The sequence below is a fragment of the Microcebus murinus genome, chromosome 2, assembly GCF_040939455.1.
Source record: "Microcebus murinus isolate Inina chromosome 2, M.murinus_Inina_mat1.0, whole genome shotgun sequence".
NCBI classification, from domain to species: domain Eukaryota; kingdom Metazoa; phylum Chordata; class Mammalia; order Primates; family Cheirogaleidae; genus Microcebus; species Microcebus murinus.
The window spans coordinates 69,474,222-69,492,500 of record NC_134105.1 but is presented as its reverse complement, the minus strand read 5'-3'; the positions used below and the strand labels follow the sequence as shown (position 1 = coordinate 69,492,500).

Genomic DNA, 18,279 nt, shown 5'->3' with positions numbered 1-18,279 from the left:
CCTCGCTGACATCGCCGGGGCTTTCTGTACGACTTTTAGAGAACACGCGAGGCTGAGCATTTCTACCTGCTCCAGCAGCACCCGCTTCCCACTGAGTTCGGTCTTCCCTCGCTCTTCCTCCGTGGAATGCCTACTTCGGGGCAACCCTTTGGTTCAGGGAAGCCCAGCCTCTGCCCCATGTCACCGCGAGCCCAGCACGCCACACAAGCTTAATTCGCCCCCTTCGTGGAGCTTGTGCTCTCGATGCCCCTCAGCCCCAGCTCTCTGCAACCTCTTTCAGCCCCCAGCTCCCGAGCCAGACCCCAGATTAGACGAACGCCCACTTGCTCCGGCTGCAGTGCGTCCCCGGCCCGGCCCCTTCCACACCACTCAGCCCGGAGCGGTACGGCTTCTCACCTAGCTTCGACCGGGACTCCTCCAGTTTCTGGATCTGGTTCTCCAAGAAGAGCATCGCCACGGCGAAGGCCACCACTGCCAGCAGCTGCAACTTGGGCGGCATCATAATCCTGAGGAGCCCCATGAAACCCGCTGCTCGGGATCAAGACATACCGCGGGGGGCGGGGAGCGGGGCCCCGGAGGCGAGAGAGACGCCGGGAGGAGCCCACCGAGCCGGGAGAGAGGCGAGGGAAGGGAGCGCGACAGCCAGAGAACCACCGCAGCGACCCCCCTTCTCGCCTCTCCGGTCCCCCGCCCCCAGGCGCTAGCACCAACGCCGCCGGTGCCCTCTTCTCCTCAGCCGACTGTACAGCCGCCTCCTCCAAAAGCCCGCGCAGCAAACACAGCGCGAAGCGGCTGCCGGGCTTTTGCCTCCCTCTACTGCCTCAGTTCCCGACCCCCGCGCCCGCCCGCCTGCCAGCCTGCCCGCCTCCCTCTCTTCCTTCCTTCCCTCCCTCCTTTGCCCGCGGCCGCGCGCTCCTCCACCGGCGCTGCGGCTGCGGCTGCGCCGCCCTCAGCCCCGCCCCCACCCATCCCCCTCCGCCACCACGCGCACGCATCCACGTACGCTGCTGGGCAACCAGAGGCTCCACCCCCTCCCCCTGTTCGATGGTGCTTATTGGACCGAAGAACCCCAGCTCTTCGTACTCGGTCTGGTTTACGGTTGGTTTCCTCTGCCAAGGGCTCTATCACGGCGGCATTCGATTGGGTAAACTTGGAGGAGAAGGCAGGGCAGAAACGGGTGAAGGCGGGGCTTCTTAGCTGCTTGACGGAGTGTCGTGAATGAAAGAAAGGAGCACTGAGTAGCAAAGAAGTGGGGAGTTTAAGAAAGTGCCTGATTTGGGTAATCGAAAGCACTCAGTGACTGTCTTTATAGTTGATCACCTTTAAGCTTTCATATGCCCTTGGTTTATACCCGTCTCTGCAAAACAAGAGATTTGATGGCAGGAGCCTTTAGCGGCCTGTTTTGGATCAGGCTCTGGAGTGGACGCCCCTAGCTAAGGGGTCCTGTAGGCAGCCAGAGACCTACAGAAGATGGAGGCGATGGCCGCTGGGCCTGGGCGATGGCTTGTTCCGGCGTTTGGGCTGCGTTTGCTGTTGGCGACTGTACTTCAAGCGGTGAGTGTAGATCACCTCCGCAGCTGCCCCAAGGGCGAGTAGGAGGAGTACAGCTGAGGAAAACGGAACATTTAGTCCTGGTTGGGAGCCACCTTTGAAAAGGGTGGGAGGACTGAGCTTCCTTAGTAACGACTGCGGCTGGAATGCAACGTGGCCTTAATTTCTCAGTTGATGATTATTCTCCCCTGCCTTGGGTTTCTAGCAGCAGTGTTTTCCAAACTTAAGATTGTCTTGAGTACTTATTTTCTGTTACACAGCTCTGGCTAAAAACAATCAGTAAGTCACACAGGGCGGGGCAGTAAAGATTGGCAAAGAGTGAAAGTGGTTTTTAAACGGGAGGAAATTCAAGGGAACTGCTATCCCTTGTGCCGAGGCTCCCAAATCTTAGAGGAAAGTCTTCTAGTCTTCGGTCCAAGTGAAGAATTCCTGTTGACATCTTTCGCTCGCTCGCTCGCTCTATCACTCGTTCTTCCTACTTAACTGTTAGCCTCTTACCTCTCTTTGGCAATCACATACCGCTGTGTGCTCTTCAGTGTGATTTGTGGTTTTAAACAATGTTGTTGCAATATAAGAAGCTTCTGTATTCCAAAGCATAAGTTATTTTTGAAATTGTTTTTTTAATTTATGGCTGTCATTATGGCTTAAAATTGGGCAGTGTTTTTTATTTTTTTCCATTAACAGAATAGATGAGTTCTTAATCTTTGAATGGGGAAAGCCTAATTTTGACTTATTTTTCTATTCGTTCACAAAACAACTAGACGTTGGCCAGCTCCTCATAAGAAGTTTGCAATAGGCCGGGCGCGGTGGCTCCCGTCTGTAATCCTAGCACTCTGGGAGGCCAAGGCGGGTACATCATTTGAGTTCCGGAGTTCGAGACCAGCCTGAGCAAGAGCTTGACTCCCGTCTCTAGAGACCAGCCTGAGCTGGTTCGAGACCAGCTGAGCAAGAGCGAGACTAAAAAATAGAAAGAAATTAGCTGGACAACTAAAAATATATAGATAAAATTAGCTGGGCATGGTGGCACATGCCTGTAGTCCCAGCTACTCGGGAGGCTGAGGCAGAAGGACTGCTTGAGCCCAGGAGTTTGAGGATGCTGTGAGGTAGGCTGACGCCAGGGCACTCTAGCCAGGGCAACAGAGTGAGACTCTAAGAAGAAAAAAAAAAGAAGTTTGCAATACATGTTTTGCTATGTGAATAATAGAATTTTAGGCACTCTGTTGGGAGCTTTTACATTTCTTAATTCTTCAGGTATTCCCTACTTAGCCTGCTGAAAAGTTTTCTCCTAGAGAACTGGTTTAATTGATTTGTCCAAGATTTGGGGGAGTTAGGGACTATATGATAGGCCTCTATAAACACCTTCTTTTCTTTCATGAAGGAGTTTCAAAGCATCCTGCCTGTTTGCTTTTGCTACCTTACCAAAAAGGTAGATTCTTTACTTCTCTAATTAACATTCCATTACTCAGTTATTCAGGTATTTGGTGCCTTAGAAATTACTGGAACTCTCCTCTCTAAACTTGTACTCTTTAATTTTTGGTGCATCTTAGGTCATAGGAGTTCACTATCACCACTGTGGAAGGATAAATAGCATTTCAAGTTGCCTTCTGATCTCCCTGTCTGTGACTTTCAGTTGTCTGTGGCTGTTTAAAGAGCTCAAAACTTAAAACAACAGTGATTTCTCATAATTCCGTGGGTTAGTAGAGTAGTTCTTCTAATTTCCTCTGGTCTCATTTATGCACTGTGTTGAGCTGAACTGAAATGTCCAAGGGTACCACCATTCTTGGTTTGTGCTATCAGGTGAGGTGACTTGATTCTTCTCCTTGTGACCTCTCATTCCCTAATAGACTAGATCAACTTCTTTTCGTGGCAGTCTCAGGGCAACACTTCAAAAGAACAAAAGTAACAATGCCTCCTAAGGCTATGCCTTGGAAATCACATATATCACTTCTACCACATATTTGTCAAAGTAAGTCACAAGACCAATCTACATTTCGGGGATGAGGAAATAGAGTCCATCTATCTCTACGTGGGAAGAATGACAGGTCACATTGCAAAGAAGTGTGCATTATCAGGATAGGAGAAATTTATGGCCGTTAAATAATGTACCACAGTGGCCATCCATAGAATTTAAGCCTTAAACTTGGGTGACATCTTTGACTCCATCATTTCCTTACATATCTCACATCCAGGCAATTACCAAATCTAATTGCTTTTACTTTCTAAATATCTCTCAGATCCTTCCACTAACTACTGTTAGTCCCTCATTTGGGGCAAAAACATCTTTCACCTTAGAAATAACAGCCTCCTGGTTCACCCTTTGAGTTATGTCTATGTTCAGAACTTAAATGGTTGGCTTTGCTGGCTTACCAATTACCTAAGACAGAAATTAACCATTTTAAATCCTCTTTCCTTTGATTCTTTAAATTCAATTAGTTACTTGACCCTTAGAACTCTCCAAGACAGTCCAATTAATTCTGTTTCTTCAGGTAGTAACTTAAATTCAGGCTACTGTCTTTGCCTGCCTGGAATTACCACAACAGCTTCCTTAACGGTCTACCCATCTCATTTTCTTTCTTTCTAATCCAGTCTCTTCAGTGTATCCAGAGTGATCTTTCTAAACCTTAAATTTGCCATAATAAAAACTCTTCAGTGGCTCCCTGTTGCTTTAAGGTGAGGTCTCTCCTCAGCATTCCTTAATAAGGCACTTGTTTGTCCAAGCTTAGTTTCCCAACATTTACCTCTACTGAGATAGCAAAAAGGTAGAGATAGAGAATTGGCATCACTTGTTTTAGTATATATCACACATTATGTTCTCATTCAGCATGCCTTTGAACATGGTGTTCAATTAGCTTATTAGTGATCCCAACTGGAGGTGTCTATGAGAATTATGGGGGGAGGAGAGGTTAAAATACACATACTTGGACTCTGCCTTAGATATGATTCAAAAATTTCCTGATAACTGTATAACTCTTGCTAGTAAGTACAGACTAAAACCTTTTGAGGACAGGAATCAACTTACCCATTCTTTTGTGTGACCTCCACAAGAAAGAGCATACTAACTTACACACAAAAAGCCATCAAATAAAACTGCAAGGTTATCAGCCACAACCACACCATTCTGCTTAAGTATCCCCATAGACAGCCATCATACACAGCCCCTCTCTCTCAAACTCTGCCTACTAAATTCATATTCTTAGTGTTGTGTAAAAGTGAAAAACCACAGTAAACTTTAAGGAAATCTATTATCTAGTTTAACTTCTAATAACTGACTGCAATCTAAGACAAATTAATTTACTCTTGGCCTTAGTTTCCTTATTTCCTTCTTGTTTAGATACAATACAAAGCTTAATCCACATTCCACTTCCAGACTTGCAAAGTCAGGTGTAATTTCTCCCTTATATATTCTGTCATCATATTTTGTACTGTATTACACCGATCCACACAGTCTTAACCAATCATATCTGTGTGTATGTGTTTGTGTGTGTGTGTCCATCTTTGTCCACCCCTCCACTCCTTTTGCCTCTGTGCCAACTAGAATGTAGCCAAAGGGAATACAGGAACCTTTTTTTTTTTCATAATTTTTTTTGTGCCTCATATGTATGTGTTCATTTAAATCCCTCTGAGGTATAAATGGCCTCCCAGTTCATTCATATTGCTCCATGCTATCAGTCATCAGGATATCTGCACTTTGTGTACAGCAGTGATAAACCCCACCTACTCCCAAGAGAAAGGGAGTCCTGAAGAATTCACCCTTAATAAACTGTTTGAACTTCCCTAAGGTTTATTGTGTCTCTTCCATAATGAGTAATGTTTTTAAGAAGAAAAAGCAACAAAAACTTTGAAAATGAAAAGGAATATGGAGAATTGTTGGAAAAACAGTAAGAAGTTAGAAAAACTCCTGAATTTCACAGTCAGCCAAAGGAAATAAAAGACCAGGATAAGTAGTTGGCAGTAGTGAAAATTAGCCATATCTTTGGAACCTGACATGTGAATAAAAAGGGGATGAGAGAACAATTCCTTTTTACACCTTGAGATCGAGTTACCACTGGGTATAGAGAATAAAACTGTCCTTTGGACTTAGCTCATATTTTGTTAATTCACACCTCTGAGTCCTTAAACTAGATAAGTTGAGTTTCTGTGCCTGTCTACACCTCTGAATAGCTATAATTTCAAGTTAATGGCAGTGTGTAGTTATCAGCATTTCAATGGGTTGGCAACTGGGAGCATATAAAGTGATTTAATCTGAAAATACATTCTGAGTATGCTTAAGCATTAGAAAAGTAATATTTTAGTACAACGTAAGGGAGCTGTTTATAGAAGCTCCCCAAAGTGATATTTGATCCTTCATTCAGATGATGTATAATATTTCCTCATTCAGAAAAGCACTGTACTGAAAAGCAGTATAGAATGATATTGTCTGTTACTGAGTCTGAGACACCTCTCCCCCACCCCATTTCTTCATATGTTGATATCTCACTGAGTCTTATAATGGATGGGTCGCACAATTATTGTCAGCATTTTTCTTATTCATAGAGGTACTAACAATAATGATATATCATGGATTCTGTAAAATTTGGTAGTTATTAACAGTGGTTAGCAGTTTTGAGGGCAGGGTTAGAATCTTTTTTTTCCCCAGCATATTACAGGGGCATAAATGTTTAGGTTACATATATTGCCTTTGCCTCACCCAAGTCAGAGCTTCAAGTGTGTCCATCCCCCAGATGGTGTGCACCGCACCCATTAGGTATGAATATACCCATCACCTTCTTGCCCCTCCCCTCCTGCCTAGACCTGATGAATGTTACTACCATATGTGCACATAAGTGTTGATCAGTTCATACCAATTTGATGGTAAGTACATATAGTGCTTGTTTTTCCATTCTTGTGATACTTCACTTAGTAGAATGGGCTCCAGCTCTATCCAGGATCCTACAAAAGGTGCTAGATCACCATTGTTTTTTGTGGCTGAGTAGAACTCCATGGTATACATATACCACATTTTATTGATCCACTCATGTATTGATGGGCACTCGTGTTGTTTCCACAGCTTTGCAATTGTGAATTGTGCTGCTATAAACATTGTAATGCAGATGTCTTTTTTATGCAATGTCTTTTCTTCCTTTGGGTAGATGCCCAGTAATCAGATTGCTGGATCAAATGGTAGTTCTACTTGTAGCTTTTTGAGGTATCTCCACATTACTACATAGGTTGTACAAGTTTACAGTCCCACCAACAGTGTATGAGTGTTCCTATCTCTCCACATCCATGCCAGCATTTATTGTTTGGGGACTTTTTGATAAAGGCCATTCTCACTAGAGTTAAGTGATACCTCTGTTGTGGTTTTGATTTGTGTTTCCCTGATGAATAGAGATTTTGAGCATTTTTTCATATGTTTCTTGGCCATAGTCTATCTTCTTTTTTTGAAAAGTTTCTGTTTATGTCCTTTGCCCACTTTTTGATAGGGTTGTTTGATTTTTTTTTTTTTTTTTTTTTGCTGATTTTCCTGAGTTCTATAGAGAGTCTAGTTATCAGCCCTTTATCAGATGTGTAGCATGTGAATATTTTCTGCCATTCTTTAGGTTGTTGGCTTTCATGATAGATTCCTTGACTGTGAAGAAGATTTTTAATTTAATCAGGTCTCATTTATTTTTGTTGTTGTGATTACCTTAGGGGTCAGAATTAGAATCTTAATGTTGCCACCTATTTTCTGTGTGATCTTAGACAAATTACCTTAACTTTCCTAAGCCTCTGTTTCATTCTCTGTAAAATGGGGTTAATAATTCCTATTTCATAGGGTGGTTAGGATAAAATGGAATAATAATGTAATATGCTTAGCAAAATATCTAGTGCTTGCTATAAGGGCCATGTTTCTGGTATTAATTTTCATGGGGGTTCATTCTGTAAACCCATCTATTTGCTTTTGTCTCAGATTTGAAATTTGTTCAGAATTACTTGAAAAACATTTGTGTTTCCTGAGAGTAAAGACTAGCTTAGACTACTACTATGTAGATATAAGTATAATTTACATAGCAATGCCAGACTTTTGCCTGAAAAGGTAATGATACAATATAGTTGATCCAGTTTTCCTGCTGCCAGCCCTCATCTACCTGTGAGTGCAAGTTGTCAGCTGGAGGTTTCAGAAAATCATTAATACTAGAAAAATAAAACAATGAATAGGCCCATCACGGTGGCTTACGCCTGTAATCCTAGCACTCTGCGAGGCCAAGGCGGGCGGATTGCTCAAGGTCAGGAGTTCAAAACCAGCCTGAGCAAGAGCGACATTTCGCCTCTACTATAAATTAAAAAGAAATTAATTGGCCAACTAATATACATAGAAAAAAATTAGCCGGGCATGGTGGTGCATGCCTGTAGTCTCAGCTACTTGGGAGGCTGAGGCAGGAGGATCACTTGAGCCCAGGAGTTTGAGGTTGCTGTGAGCTACGCTGACGCCATGGCACTCACTCTAGCCTGGGCAACAAAGTGAGACTCTGTCTCAAAAAAAAAAAAAAAAACAATGAATAATGCATGGAGAACAAGAGAATGAAGTCTCTTAGTTTGTCAATCCTGCTTTGAAAGGGAGAGAGTTAAATGGTTATCCCTGTCAGGAACCTTATTAGAATCTTTGTCTTTCTTACAAGTGTGACTAATTATTTTAAAATTTAATATTTGGTCTTAATATGCAGGTTTAAATGTTAATTCAGTTACTTTGTGGCAATCAAAAGATGGTAGACATAATTTTGAACTCTTTTTTTGGGGGGAGGGGAGGCGGACAGAGTGTCACTCTGTTGCCCAGGCTAGAGTGCCATGGCATCAGCCTAGCTCACAGCAACCTCAAACTCCTGGGCTTAAGCAATCCTGCCTCAGCCTTCCTAGTAGCTGGGACTACAGGCATGCACCACCATGCCCAGCTAATTATTTCTATATGTTTTTAGTTGTCCAGCTAATTTCTTTCTATTTTTTACTAGAGACACAGTCTCGCTTTTGCTCAGGCTAGTCTCAAACTCCTGATCTCGAGCGATCATCCCACCTTGGCCTCCCAGAGTGCTCAGATTACAGGCATGAGCCACCATGCCTAGCCTGAACTCTTCTTCTGTATTAATTAGCACTAAGTATTTATCTGTGAAGTACTTAAAAATATATTCTAATATCCTTAAATGCAAAGCCTTGAGTCTGCAAATCCAATGATAGAATGAATAGCTAGAAAAAAATAGTTCATCCGTAAAACTCAAGAGACCTTACATCTCCTCTACACTTATCCTTTATCCCATGTCTAATGTAATGACTAAAACACTTCACATAGTGTTTTGTAGTTTTTAAGTGTGCTTTCATTGTGGAAGGTGGGAATAATACCAACATATATTAAACACCAACTGTGTACTGAGCAGGATGCTAGATGCTTTCTGTACATTTTCTCCTTTAGTCCTCAAAACTCTGAGATAAGTGATGATTCTCCATCTTCACAGGTGAAGTTGCTTTGTGCTAGCATTTGAATCAAGATGTCTTAAGACTTCAGTATACATGTTTTGCATATTCATGCCACCTGTCAGTAGGTGATCAGTAAAGCAAGAATAAAACCAAGTAGTGCAATTGTATGATTATACATTTGAGATCTTTACTTTGTTAAACAAGTTTTAGTAACAACTTCTTACATTTGTTAAGCAGTTCACAGTTTTCAAAGTGATTTCAGTTTTATTGCACTTTTATTAGTATGGCAGCAAAACAAAATTACCCTAAAATATAGTGGTGTAAAACAATTGTATATTTTACTTTCAGATTCTGTGGTTCAGCAATTCAGACAGGGCACAGCGGGGATGGCTTGTCTGTTCCATGGTGTCTCAGACCTCAGTTGAAAGACTGGGGCCTGAAATCTGAAGGCTTTTTACTCACATGTCTAGTGAGTGTCATGTGAGTGCAGGTTGTCAGCTGGAGGTTTCAGTTGCTCTCTACATGGGCCTTTCCACGTTGTCTCTTTAGTTTAGGCTTCTTTACAGCACAGTGGCTAAGTTCCAAAGTTGATGTTACCAGAAAGAGAGTACTAGCTGGGCAGAGGCTGTTTCCTTTTTTGTGACCTACCTTCAGAATCACATAATACCACTTCTTTGACAACTCTGTTGGTGAGAACAGTCATAGCTCCTGCCCAGATTCAAGGGGAGGGGACATAGACCCCATTTCTCAATGTAGTACTACCTATCACATTGTGAAAAGAGCACGTGAGATGATATATGTATATATAAAGAGAGATGCAGCCATCTTTGGAAAATACAGTCTGCCCATTGCTATACTTGATTTTCAAACTAACCTCTCAACTAGAGCAGGCAGGTCACTTTACTAATGGAGAAATTATGCAAAGCAGTAGTACAGTAGCAAATGTCTTACAGTTAAACTAGAGGGATCAACCACACAAACTAACCAATAAACTCTTAGATGTCTCCCACTAGGCTGAGATATTTGATCTATTTAAAGATTATATACATTCCAATTTATTACAGAAATAAGGTAAAAGATATAAAATTATCAAATGGGATGATCAGCATTTTTGGAGTGAATATGCCAGCAATATTTAAAAATGTTTTTCTTTGGTAATGCCACTGGATTTTAATCTACCAGATGAGTTTAGAAGAGGATTGACAAACTACAGCTGATGGGCCAAATTCAGCTGACCCTGTTTTTGTAAATAAAGTTTTATTGGAATACATTCATTCGTGTATTGTCAATGACTGCTTTTGCACTACAGTTAGTTGAGTTGTTGAGTAGTTGTGACAGAAACCATATAGCCACCAAAGCTTAATATAATTATTATCTTGCTCTTTACATAAAGTTTGTAGATCCTTGGTAGAAGATCAGTCAGTTGCTATCAAATAATCTGAAGTTCTCCCTACTTGAGGCTATGGTTTTAACCAATTCATTTATTCAACAAACATGTAAAAACTAGCACTAGTGCTGGAAATACAGAGAAACAACTTAATGCTTGTCTTCAAAAGAGCTCATAGTATTGTTAGGGAGTCAGACAACCCTAGATTTACATAGTACAGTGTCATGAGTAGTACTGTTTTATAGCTGTGCACAAATTTCTCAGAGAGGAAAAGTACTATGGCTAAAGACTGAGGTCTGTTTTTTTTTTTTTTTTTTTTCTTTTTGGAGAAAGCTTTCTAGTAAACTGATATTGATCAGGTTCCTAGAAATATTGTAGGCATTAACAAGGGGGAAAGAGCCTTACACATAAGGAAAAGTATGAGCAAAGGTGTGTTAGAGTAGTTTTATACTTCAAGGTACTGTCAGAATTCATTGTAGCTGGAAAATAGAATAGAGTTGGTGGAGTGATGAGAGGTAGTGCTGGCAGTGAGCATTTAAGCCACTGAGGCAGGAAAAGACTTGAAAACCCCTTAAGAGACAGAATTATGAAAATGCATTAATTGGTTGCACAAGTGGTGATAGTTGTGGAGTGTAGGATGACTGACCTGGAAAACCAGCTAGTCAGAGAAATAGTACCAATTTATGAAGATACTGAGTACTTCAGGAGGAATAGATTTAAGGAGAAAAGATAAGTTTCACTGTTGGAGATTTTGAATTTGTAATGCATATGCAACATCTAAATGAGACATCAAGTGGGCTGTTGACTTTGGAAGCTTGGCATTCAAGAGAAAATATTGGGAGTTTTCAATAAATTGGTATCTGAAGCCATGGATAAAGATGCAGTTGTACATGGAAAGTATGTAAAGCTAAGAGAAAACCAAAAGCAGAACTGTGGGAAGCAGCAGCATGTAAGAGGTCATAAAAGAGAAAGAAAATGGAGGAAAAGCCTATGGAAGGAGCAGCTAAAGCAGGACAGTTTTGAATGCCTTTGCATTTGGTGGTTTTTGGCAAATTTAGTGGAATGGTAGGATCAGAAACCAGGCTTTAGTAACAATTCAGAAGTGACAGAATGTGGGGAGAGCAATTAAAACCAGAGGCCTTGAATATTCCAATGGATTGTGTTATTGATGAAATGAAATCCCTGTGAAGATGAGAGAAGATAGTATCCAAAGCACAGATAGAGGGATTGGCCTTATAGACAAATGAAGGTATGCCACATTCACTGAGGTGTGAAAGAAAAATGGATGAGGGAAAGAATATTTTTGAAAGCCTATTTTTGTCTGTCATTCTGATTGATTATATTAAGTCATTTCATTTAATCTTTGCAGCAGTCTGTTTTATATAGGAAACATTACTGCTTGCTTTATGAGTGAGGAAATGAAAGCTTAGAGAGGATAGCTTGTCCAGGATCACATATCTTGGAGATGGTGGAGCTAGTACCTAAAACCAAAAGTTTGATTTCTTCTGTGCTCTTGCCTTCTCCCACACCATCCCCCTTCTTTCTCTTCCCTTCCCCTGCTGGATGTGACTGCAGATAGATCCTGCAATTAGTGTTACTCCATAGACCTATATGAACATGTCCTAAGTTCTTATAATGAAATGGGCATTATTTTTTCTTAAAAGAAAATTCCTTTTAAAAACAAATCTTTAATAAAATATATAATATACATATCATGAAAACGATTTTTTTTTTTTTTTTGTATTTTAGCTAAGCTAAAAGATGATAGATTTTTAAGAAAAAAGCTTGTGTGGGAGGTGGGAAGCACCAAAGACTCTCATATAAGGTTATAGAGTTTAAAAAAGAATTTGTCTCCAAATGAAATATTTCAGTAACTTGTCTCCAGTGTGTTTTTAACAACCTATTTTCTCCTTTTTGGAAGGTTTATAATGTAAATATGGAATTATATTTTATTTCTTTTTTATTTTCAGGTGTCTGCTTTTGGGGCAGAGTTTTCATCGGAGGCATGCAGAGAGTTAGGCTTCTCTAGCAACTTGCTCTGCAGCTCTTGTGATCTTCTTGGACAGTTCAACCTGCTTCAGCTGGATCCTGATTGCAGAGGATGCTGTCAGGAGGAAGCACAATTTGAAACCAAAAAGGTACTGTTTTCTAGTGTATTTCTTCCATTGGATGGTTTAGTTAAGGTAAAATATAAATTGTTTAATCAACTTAAGTGTAAAGAAGTCTTTAACTTTTATATTTTTTAGTAAAATTCAACTGATTTCTTGCCTGTGTCATTAGCTCAATCAAAGCAAATAGGAAGGAAAAGTATGGTTCCATACCAGGATCCTGTTCCACCATGGTTGTCAAGCAAATTGGAAGCAGAATCCCTATAACATGCTTGGATCCTATGGTTCTCCAGTTTTCCTAACTCTTAGCCAAATGAAGCTAAAGAATAATTAATAGGTTCTTCTGTTCATTTGTGATAAGAACACAGTGTTAAGATGAAACTTGAGGTGAGAGTAAAGCATGTAATACTTTACTTGTAATTATATAGACAATGAATTATAACTTTAAGTCTGATTAACAAAGAATATGGACTGTTTATTTATATACCTATTACTAATAATTTGAGACACCTATCCTCACCTTTAACATCTGAAAACTGAACCATGGATAGGTAGGTCTGTCTGTCTAATTCTGCTGTTTTAAACCTGCTATTCAAACACATTAATAGTGAACTCGTTCAACTTTTAAATCTTTTCATTAACTCTTAGATTTCTTTAAATTCCAAAATAGCCCAGAAAGATCATTTATGTTATCCAAATAAAACTGAATTAGTGAGAGTGTTTGGAGTGAGAAAAAGTTTTGGCATCTGTTAAGTTTCCTTTTAATACTCTTTCACTTGTACATGCTTAATTCTGTTTGAAGTATTATGGTTTATAAACCTTTCAAACAGTAATATCTTCTCATTGTTAGATAATAAAGGTTTATTTCTAACACTAAGTACATTTTTAGAGTTCTAAAGGGAAAACAAGCAGACAAGCTTTAAAATGTCTTATATGTTTTTTACTTTATTTATACCAATAATATATTTAAATGTTGAGAAGCTCTCCATACAGGTAAGTTGGTCTTTATTAAATGTAAATAAAATCTAAGCAAGTTTTAAAAACTTGATTTTAAATAGCTCTAAAACATAGGACTTATCTTGTTTAGTGTGACCCTTCCCCTTCTTCTTTTTTTGTATGAGATATTCACATGAGACAAATTGCTGAAGGAATCTGTGAGTCATCATCTCCTTACCATTAAACTATTCTTATTCTGTGGTCTGTACTACTACTCAACCAATAGTCTATTCACTAAGACACCAAACTTAGAAGGATAGAGGAACAAGGAGTATTTTATAATAAACAATCTTTATCACACTCCCTTGTGATTACAGATAAGTTGAGATGTTCGTTCTTTGATAACAAATATACCTAAGCTTTACACCAAGTGCATACATGTATAAGCCATTTTTATTTGTTGCCTTTTCTCAGTAGTCCTTCTTAAAACTCTAGTTTTGTGGTATCATTTTAGTGGAACCAAACGTGGATCACACACTTCTAAAAATAATTATATTCCTGTTCAGTTTTCATTATTAATGTAGTTATATGTTGTATTTTGACACCTTTCAGCAGTTACAGCTCAGCAATAACAACGGGCAGGTAGTCTGTCAGTTGATATATGTCCAGCTAATTATAAGCTGAAATGATTATTATTATCTCAGTACAAGTGAGCCTGTGTCCTAATACACCTTTTATACTGAATCCAGTTTTTTTCTTTGCTCTGTGCTCCTAATCTCTAAGATGTACTTCTTATTAAGCATTTACTAGTACCCTCTTGCACAAAGTTGATGAATTACTTTCTTTAGTAAGCCTAGTGGAACCAAAACACATCAAAAACATTTAAAAATAATACCAGAAACTTTAAGAGTATGGCATGTTGGGCAAGCCCCCATTTAGATGCAAGCCACATTCAAGTATAGAAATAGTAATTGTTTAATCTGTGCCATACTTCTCTCTGAATTATTGGTACCTCATCATAGGTAACATAAATCATGTTAAATTTAGTACTCATTTAATAAAAATAAAAATCTATAATATAGACTAGTGCCTTATAAAAATACTTAAATGTGGTTATGTGTGTGTGAATCATTGTGAATTTATAATTCTTTTAGAAAAGGAGATCTCTCTTTTGTCTTTCTTTTTGTGTGTTAATTCCATTCTTTTTTTCACTTCTGACTGGCTTTTCGAAATACTTTACACAAGAATTGTTAGTAAGTCAAGTTGGGTCACTAAATAGTTAGTTACCAGCTATGGTTGTGGAATAAGGCAAGAACCTGTTAGCTGCCACAGTAACTGTGTGGAAAGATTTAACTCAGGTGTGCCCTCTTCTGAGAATTTTCCCCACTTTAGCCACCACCTCTATCACTCCTACGTTATGGTAACTACAACTCCATATTCCCAAAGCACTTGGGGATACTTTGTTTTGCACTGTAGTCTATCTATTGTTTTCCTTTTCTTTTTCTTCCTCATCCCCCTCCCTGTTTTGCTTTTCTTTCTCTACCAATAAATTATGCTCTTTGAAGTCTAGGACTGCTTTTTAATATGTTTCTGAATTCCCATCCTTTAGCACACAGTATTTCATAAAGTTTTGTCCTTGAATATGGCTGCTTTTACTAAGAACAAGATGGAAAAGGTGATTTTTAAAAAAAATAATGTTATGTTGAAAATATATCTGAACTTTGTAACTGCTTGATAAATACCTTCTTCACATATTTCACTTATATGTATATCCTGAAAGATATTTTTAAAAACCGAAAAAATAAGAGAACTTGTCTCCATGTTGGCACTTATCCACTGGTAACACTCTTTGGTTATAATTATCTAACTACAAATATAGATCTCTCATTTCCACATTTTATTTATAAGGATATCATATGCACCCCAAATCTATCTAAAAAGAGATATGTTAATTAATTAACACAATTTTTTTGTGATTCCAATCTGACCGTTAATCTTCATAGATATTTTTTCAAAGTGTACATGAACATCAGATTAAAATTATTTCCTGGGGACAGACATAAATTTTTTTTCTGTCAAGAATTTTTGAATGGCCGATGGCTCACACCTGTAATCCTAGCACTCTGGTAGGCCAAGGCGGTGGATTGCTGGAGTTTAGGGGTTCAGGACCAGCCTGAGCAAAAGCGAGACCCCATCTCTACTAAAAACAGAAAGAAATTAGCTAGACAACTAAAAATATATAGAAAAAATTAGCCGAGCATGGTGGCGCATACCTGTAGTTCCAGCTACTCGGGAGGCTGAGGCAGAAGGATTGCTTGAGCCCAGGAGTTTGAGGTTGCTGTGAGCTAGACTGACACCATGGCACTCGAGCCCAGGCAACAGAGTAAGACTCTGTCTCAAAAAAAAAAAAAATTTTTTTTTGAACTATTTTCTAGGGTTCTTTAGATTAAGCATAGTATTTCAATGGGTGGGTGGTTTATTTTTCTCATCTTTTTGTAATCTTTCCAATTCTGTGAACTTGAACTTGCTTATGGCCGCTAGGTGCTTTTTCCTTTTTTATTCATTTAAGGTGCTCATATCATAATAACAATGATTTCAGCTTCATTTAATCATTATTACTATTATAGAACTTTTGTATTTCTCCTTGACTATATGCCCCTGTTTCTTCAGCTGGTAATTATTGTTTTTTGGATCTTGATTCTCCAAGATCCCCATAGTACCACTGGTTTCTTATTTCTTCTTCCTTCGAAATATTTTGATTTAATTGGTTTTAGCACTTTTCTTCTTTTGTATTTTCACCTACTTTATTTCTAAACTACTATTTTGAAGGTCAAGTTAATTACCAAACCAGAGCGCCTTCTGGAGAAACAAATTTGCTTGGCTGAATTACTTATCTATGTGAACCAATAAACAAATTATTTCAACCTGATTTGCTATTCATCCAGTCTTAATTGAATCAGGAAGGAGTTTAGAGTGGTGGTTAAGACACCAGAACCAAACTGCCTAGATTCAGATCCTCCCTGCTACTCAGCTGATGTTGTTGGACAAATGACTTGGCTACTCTGAATCTATTTTCTCATCTATAGTATAAATTGGGGCTAATAATAGTTCCTGTCTCATAAGGTGGTTATGATTACATGAGTTAATATTCATACTCTGCTTAAAATTGTGCTTATAACAAGTACTAGGTAAGTACTTGCTGCAGGTCGTGATGACTAGTAGTAGTAGTAGTAGTAATAATATCTGGTTTGCTGATTTTAAAAAGCAAAAAAGAAATAGAAAATTTGGAGAAATCAAAGAAAAGCATAATAATGATTGCTTTTGACAAAGTGGTGTAAAAGGAAATAGATAAGAGATATAACATGAACTATTAGATTTGCCAACGATAAAAATTTGGAGCAATATTTTCTATTATTCCACTCAAGCTCCTGGATCAGTTCAATCAAGAGGAAATATGATAACATAATTAGTAGTATAAAAACTTTATTTACTATTTACAAATACTTGTTTGTATGAAACAATACAAAAATTAATTGTGTCAAACATATAATCCTAGATTTGAGATTTTTGAGTCCTGTCGATAGACACATTTAATAAGGAAAATACTACAAATTTTAACTTATAAATGTATGTCATTTAGGTTGTTTTAAAATGCTGTGTGAAACATTACGTCTGGATAAAAAAGGTTTTGCTGCTAAGAACAATTTTCAAAACCAGTGCTAGAGCTGAAATTTTCTTAGGATAAAACTATTCTCAAAATTAAAGGTGACCCACATTTTAAAGTTAAGTTAGAATAAAATATATTATTAGTTTTCAGACTTCATCAGATGGCAGATCAGGTAGAAGCCATGATATTTTTGAAAACAGAAATAATAATAATAATAGTATAACAGAAAATAAATTAAACCATCAGAGTGATTTAGAGTTTCATTCAGAGTGATTTAGAAGTTGGTTTAAACAGCATTATTCAAGACAGTGGCAACTTTTATGTTTATGATATAAAAATATGTTTATGATATAAAAATATATGTTTGTGATATAAAAATAATTATGAAAAAGATCAAACTATCAAGTCACAATTATTTCTAATTTTTCTGCTAACATTCCTCTGCTATTTATATGTTTACTCTATTGCCTGGTAACAGATTTCAGAAGTTTAAGAAAAATTAGGAAGAGAAAAAGTTAAAAGTGATTTAAAAAAAAAAAGCTCTACAAATTCAGAAGATTCTTTTGAGTTTTAGAACATTTTGATCTCATTCACAGAATGCCAATAGAAGCTTAGGCAGCTGATCACCAACTTGTTCTGGAAAATAACTCAACAGTTCAGGTATTTGATAAAGGACTTTTATTTTCACTTAAAAATCTACTTTTCAGATAATAGGCAAACAATAAAATTATTTATGTTCATTATTAATCTTATTACACTAGATTTGAATAAATGGACCTAAGCAGTGCATAAAATAAATTTATGAATATAATTAGATCCCCACCACTTCCCCACTCTATTACCTAGTTGGAACTGGACTAATTTTAATTCACCAGCTTTATGTAGTCGCATTATCATTTTTAATGTGTGTTGTACTCTGCCTCGATATTTGCATGCACTTCAGCAGGCCAGAGACATTACATAGGTAATATTAACATGTGTGTATATATAGCTCATTAAGAATTTATCCCCTTCTTTTTATAAGTGTTTTTGAGAGTCAAATTTTCATCTCAGCTTCATTGCTGACTGACTTTTTGACTTTGAGCCAGGAAATTACTCTAGGATCCTCAATTTTGTTATGATAATTACATTGGCTCACCTTTGTGTGTTTATTTTTTACCCTGGTTATAAAGTGTTTTACCCACATTATCTATTTAATCCTCACA

The 18,279-nt window shown here is 38.3% G+C and overlaps 2 protein-coding genes across 4 annotated transcripts in view; one reads left to right on the top strand and one right to left on the bottom strand.

Moving 5' to 3' along the window:
• The window catches only part of HS2ST1 (heparan sulfate 2-O-sulfotransferase 1), a 169,955-nt gene extending 169,063 nt beyond the window's left edge, over positions 1-892 (bottom strand). The window contains exon 1 of one of the 2 annotated variants that reach the window (XM_075999760.1): positions 397-892. In XM_075999760.1, the coding sequence (XP_075855875.1) occupies positions 397-520 (124 nt within the window). In that variant the 5' untranslated portion in view covers positions 521-892. The remainder of the gene's footprint in view (positions 1-396) is intronic. The other variant, XM_020282823.2, reaches the window with a different exon arrangement.
• A 327-nt stretch (positions 893-1,219) lies between these two features.
• SELENOF (selenoprotein F) overlaps positions 1,220-18,279 on the top strand; it is a 44,937-nt gene continuing 27,877 nt past the window's right edge. Inside the window, exons 1-2 of one of the 2 annotated variants that reach the window (XM_075999751.1) lie at positions 1,220-1,554; positions 12,334-12,501. In XM_075999751.1, coding sequence (XP_075855866.1) covers positions 1,471-1,554; positions 12,334-12,501 — 252 coding nt within the window. In that variant the 5' untranslated portion in view covers positions 1,220-1,470. The remainder of the gene's footprint in view (positions 1,555-12,333; positions 12,502-18,279) is intronic. The other variant, XM_012747570.2, reaches the window with a different exon arrangement.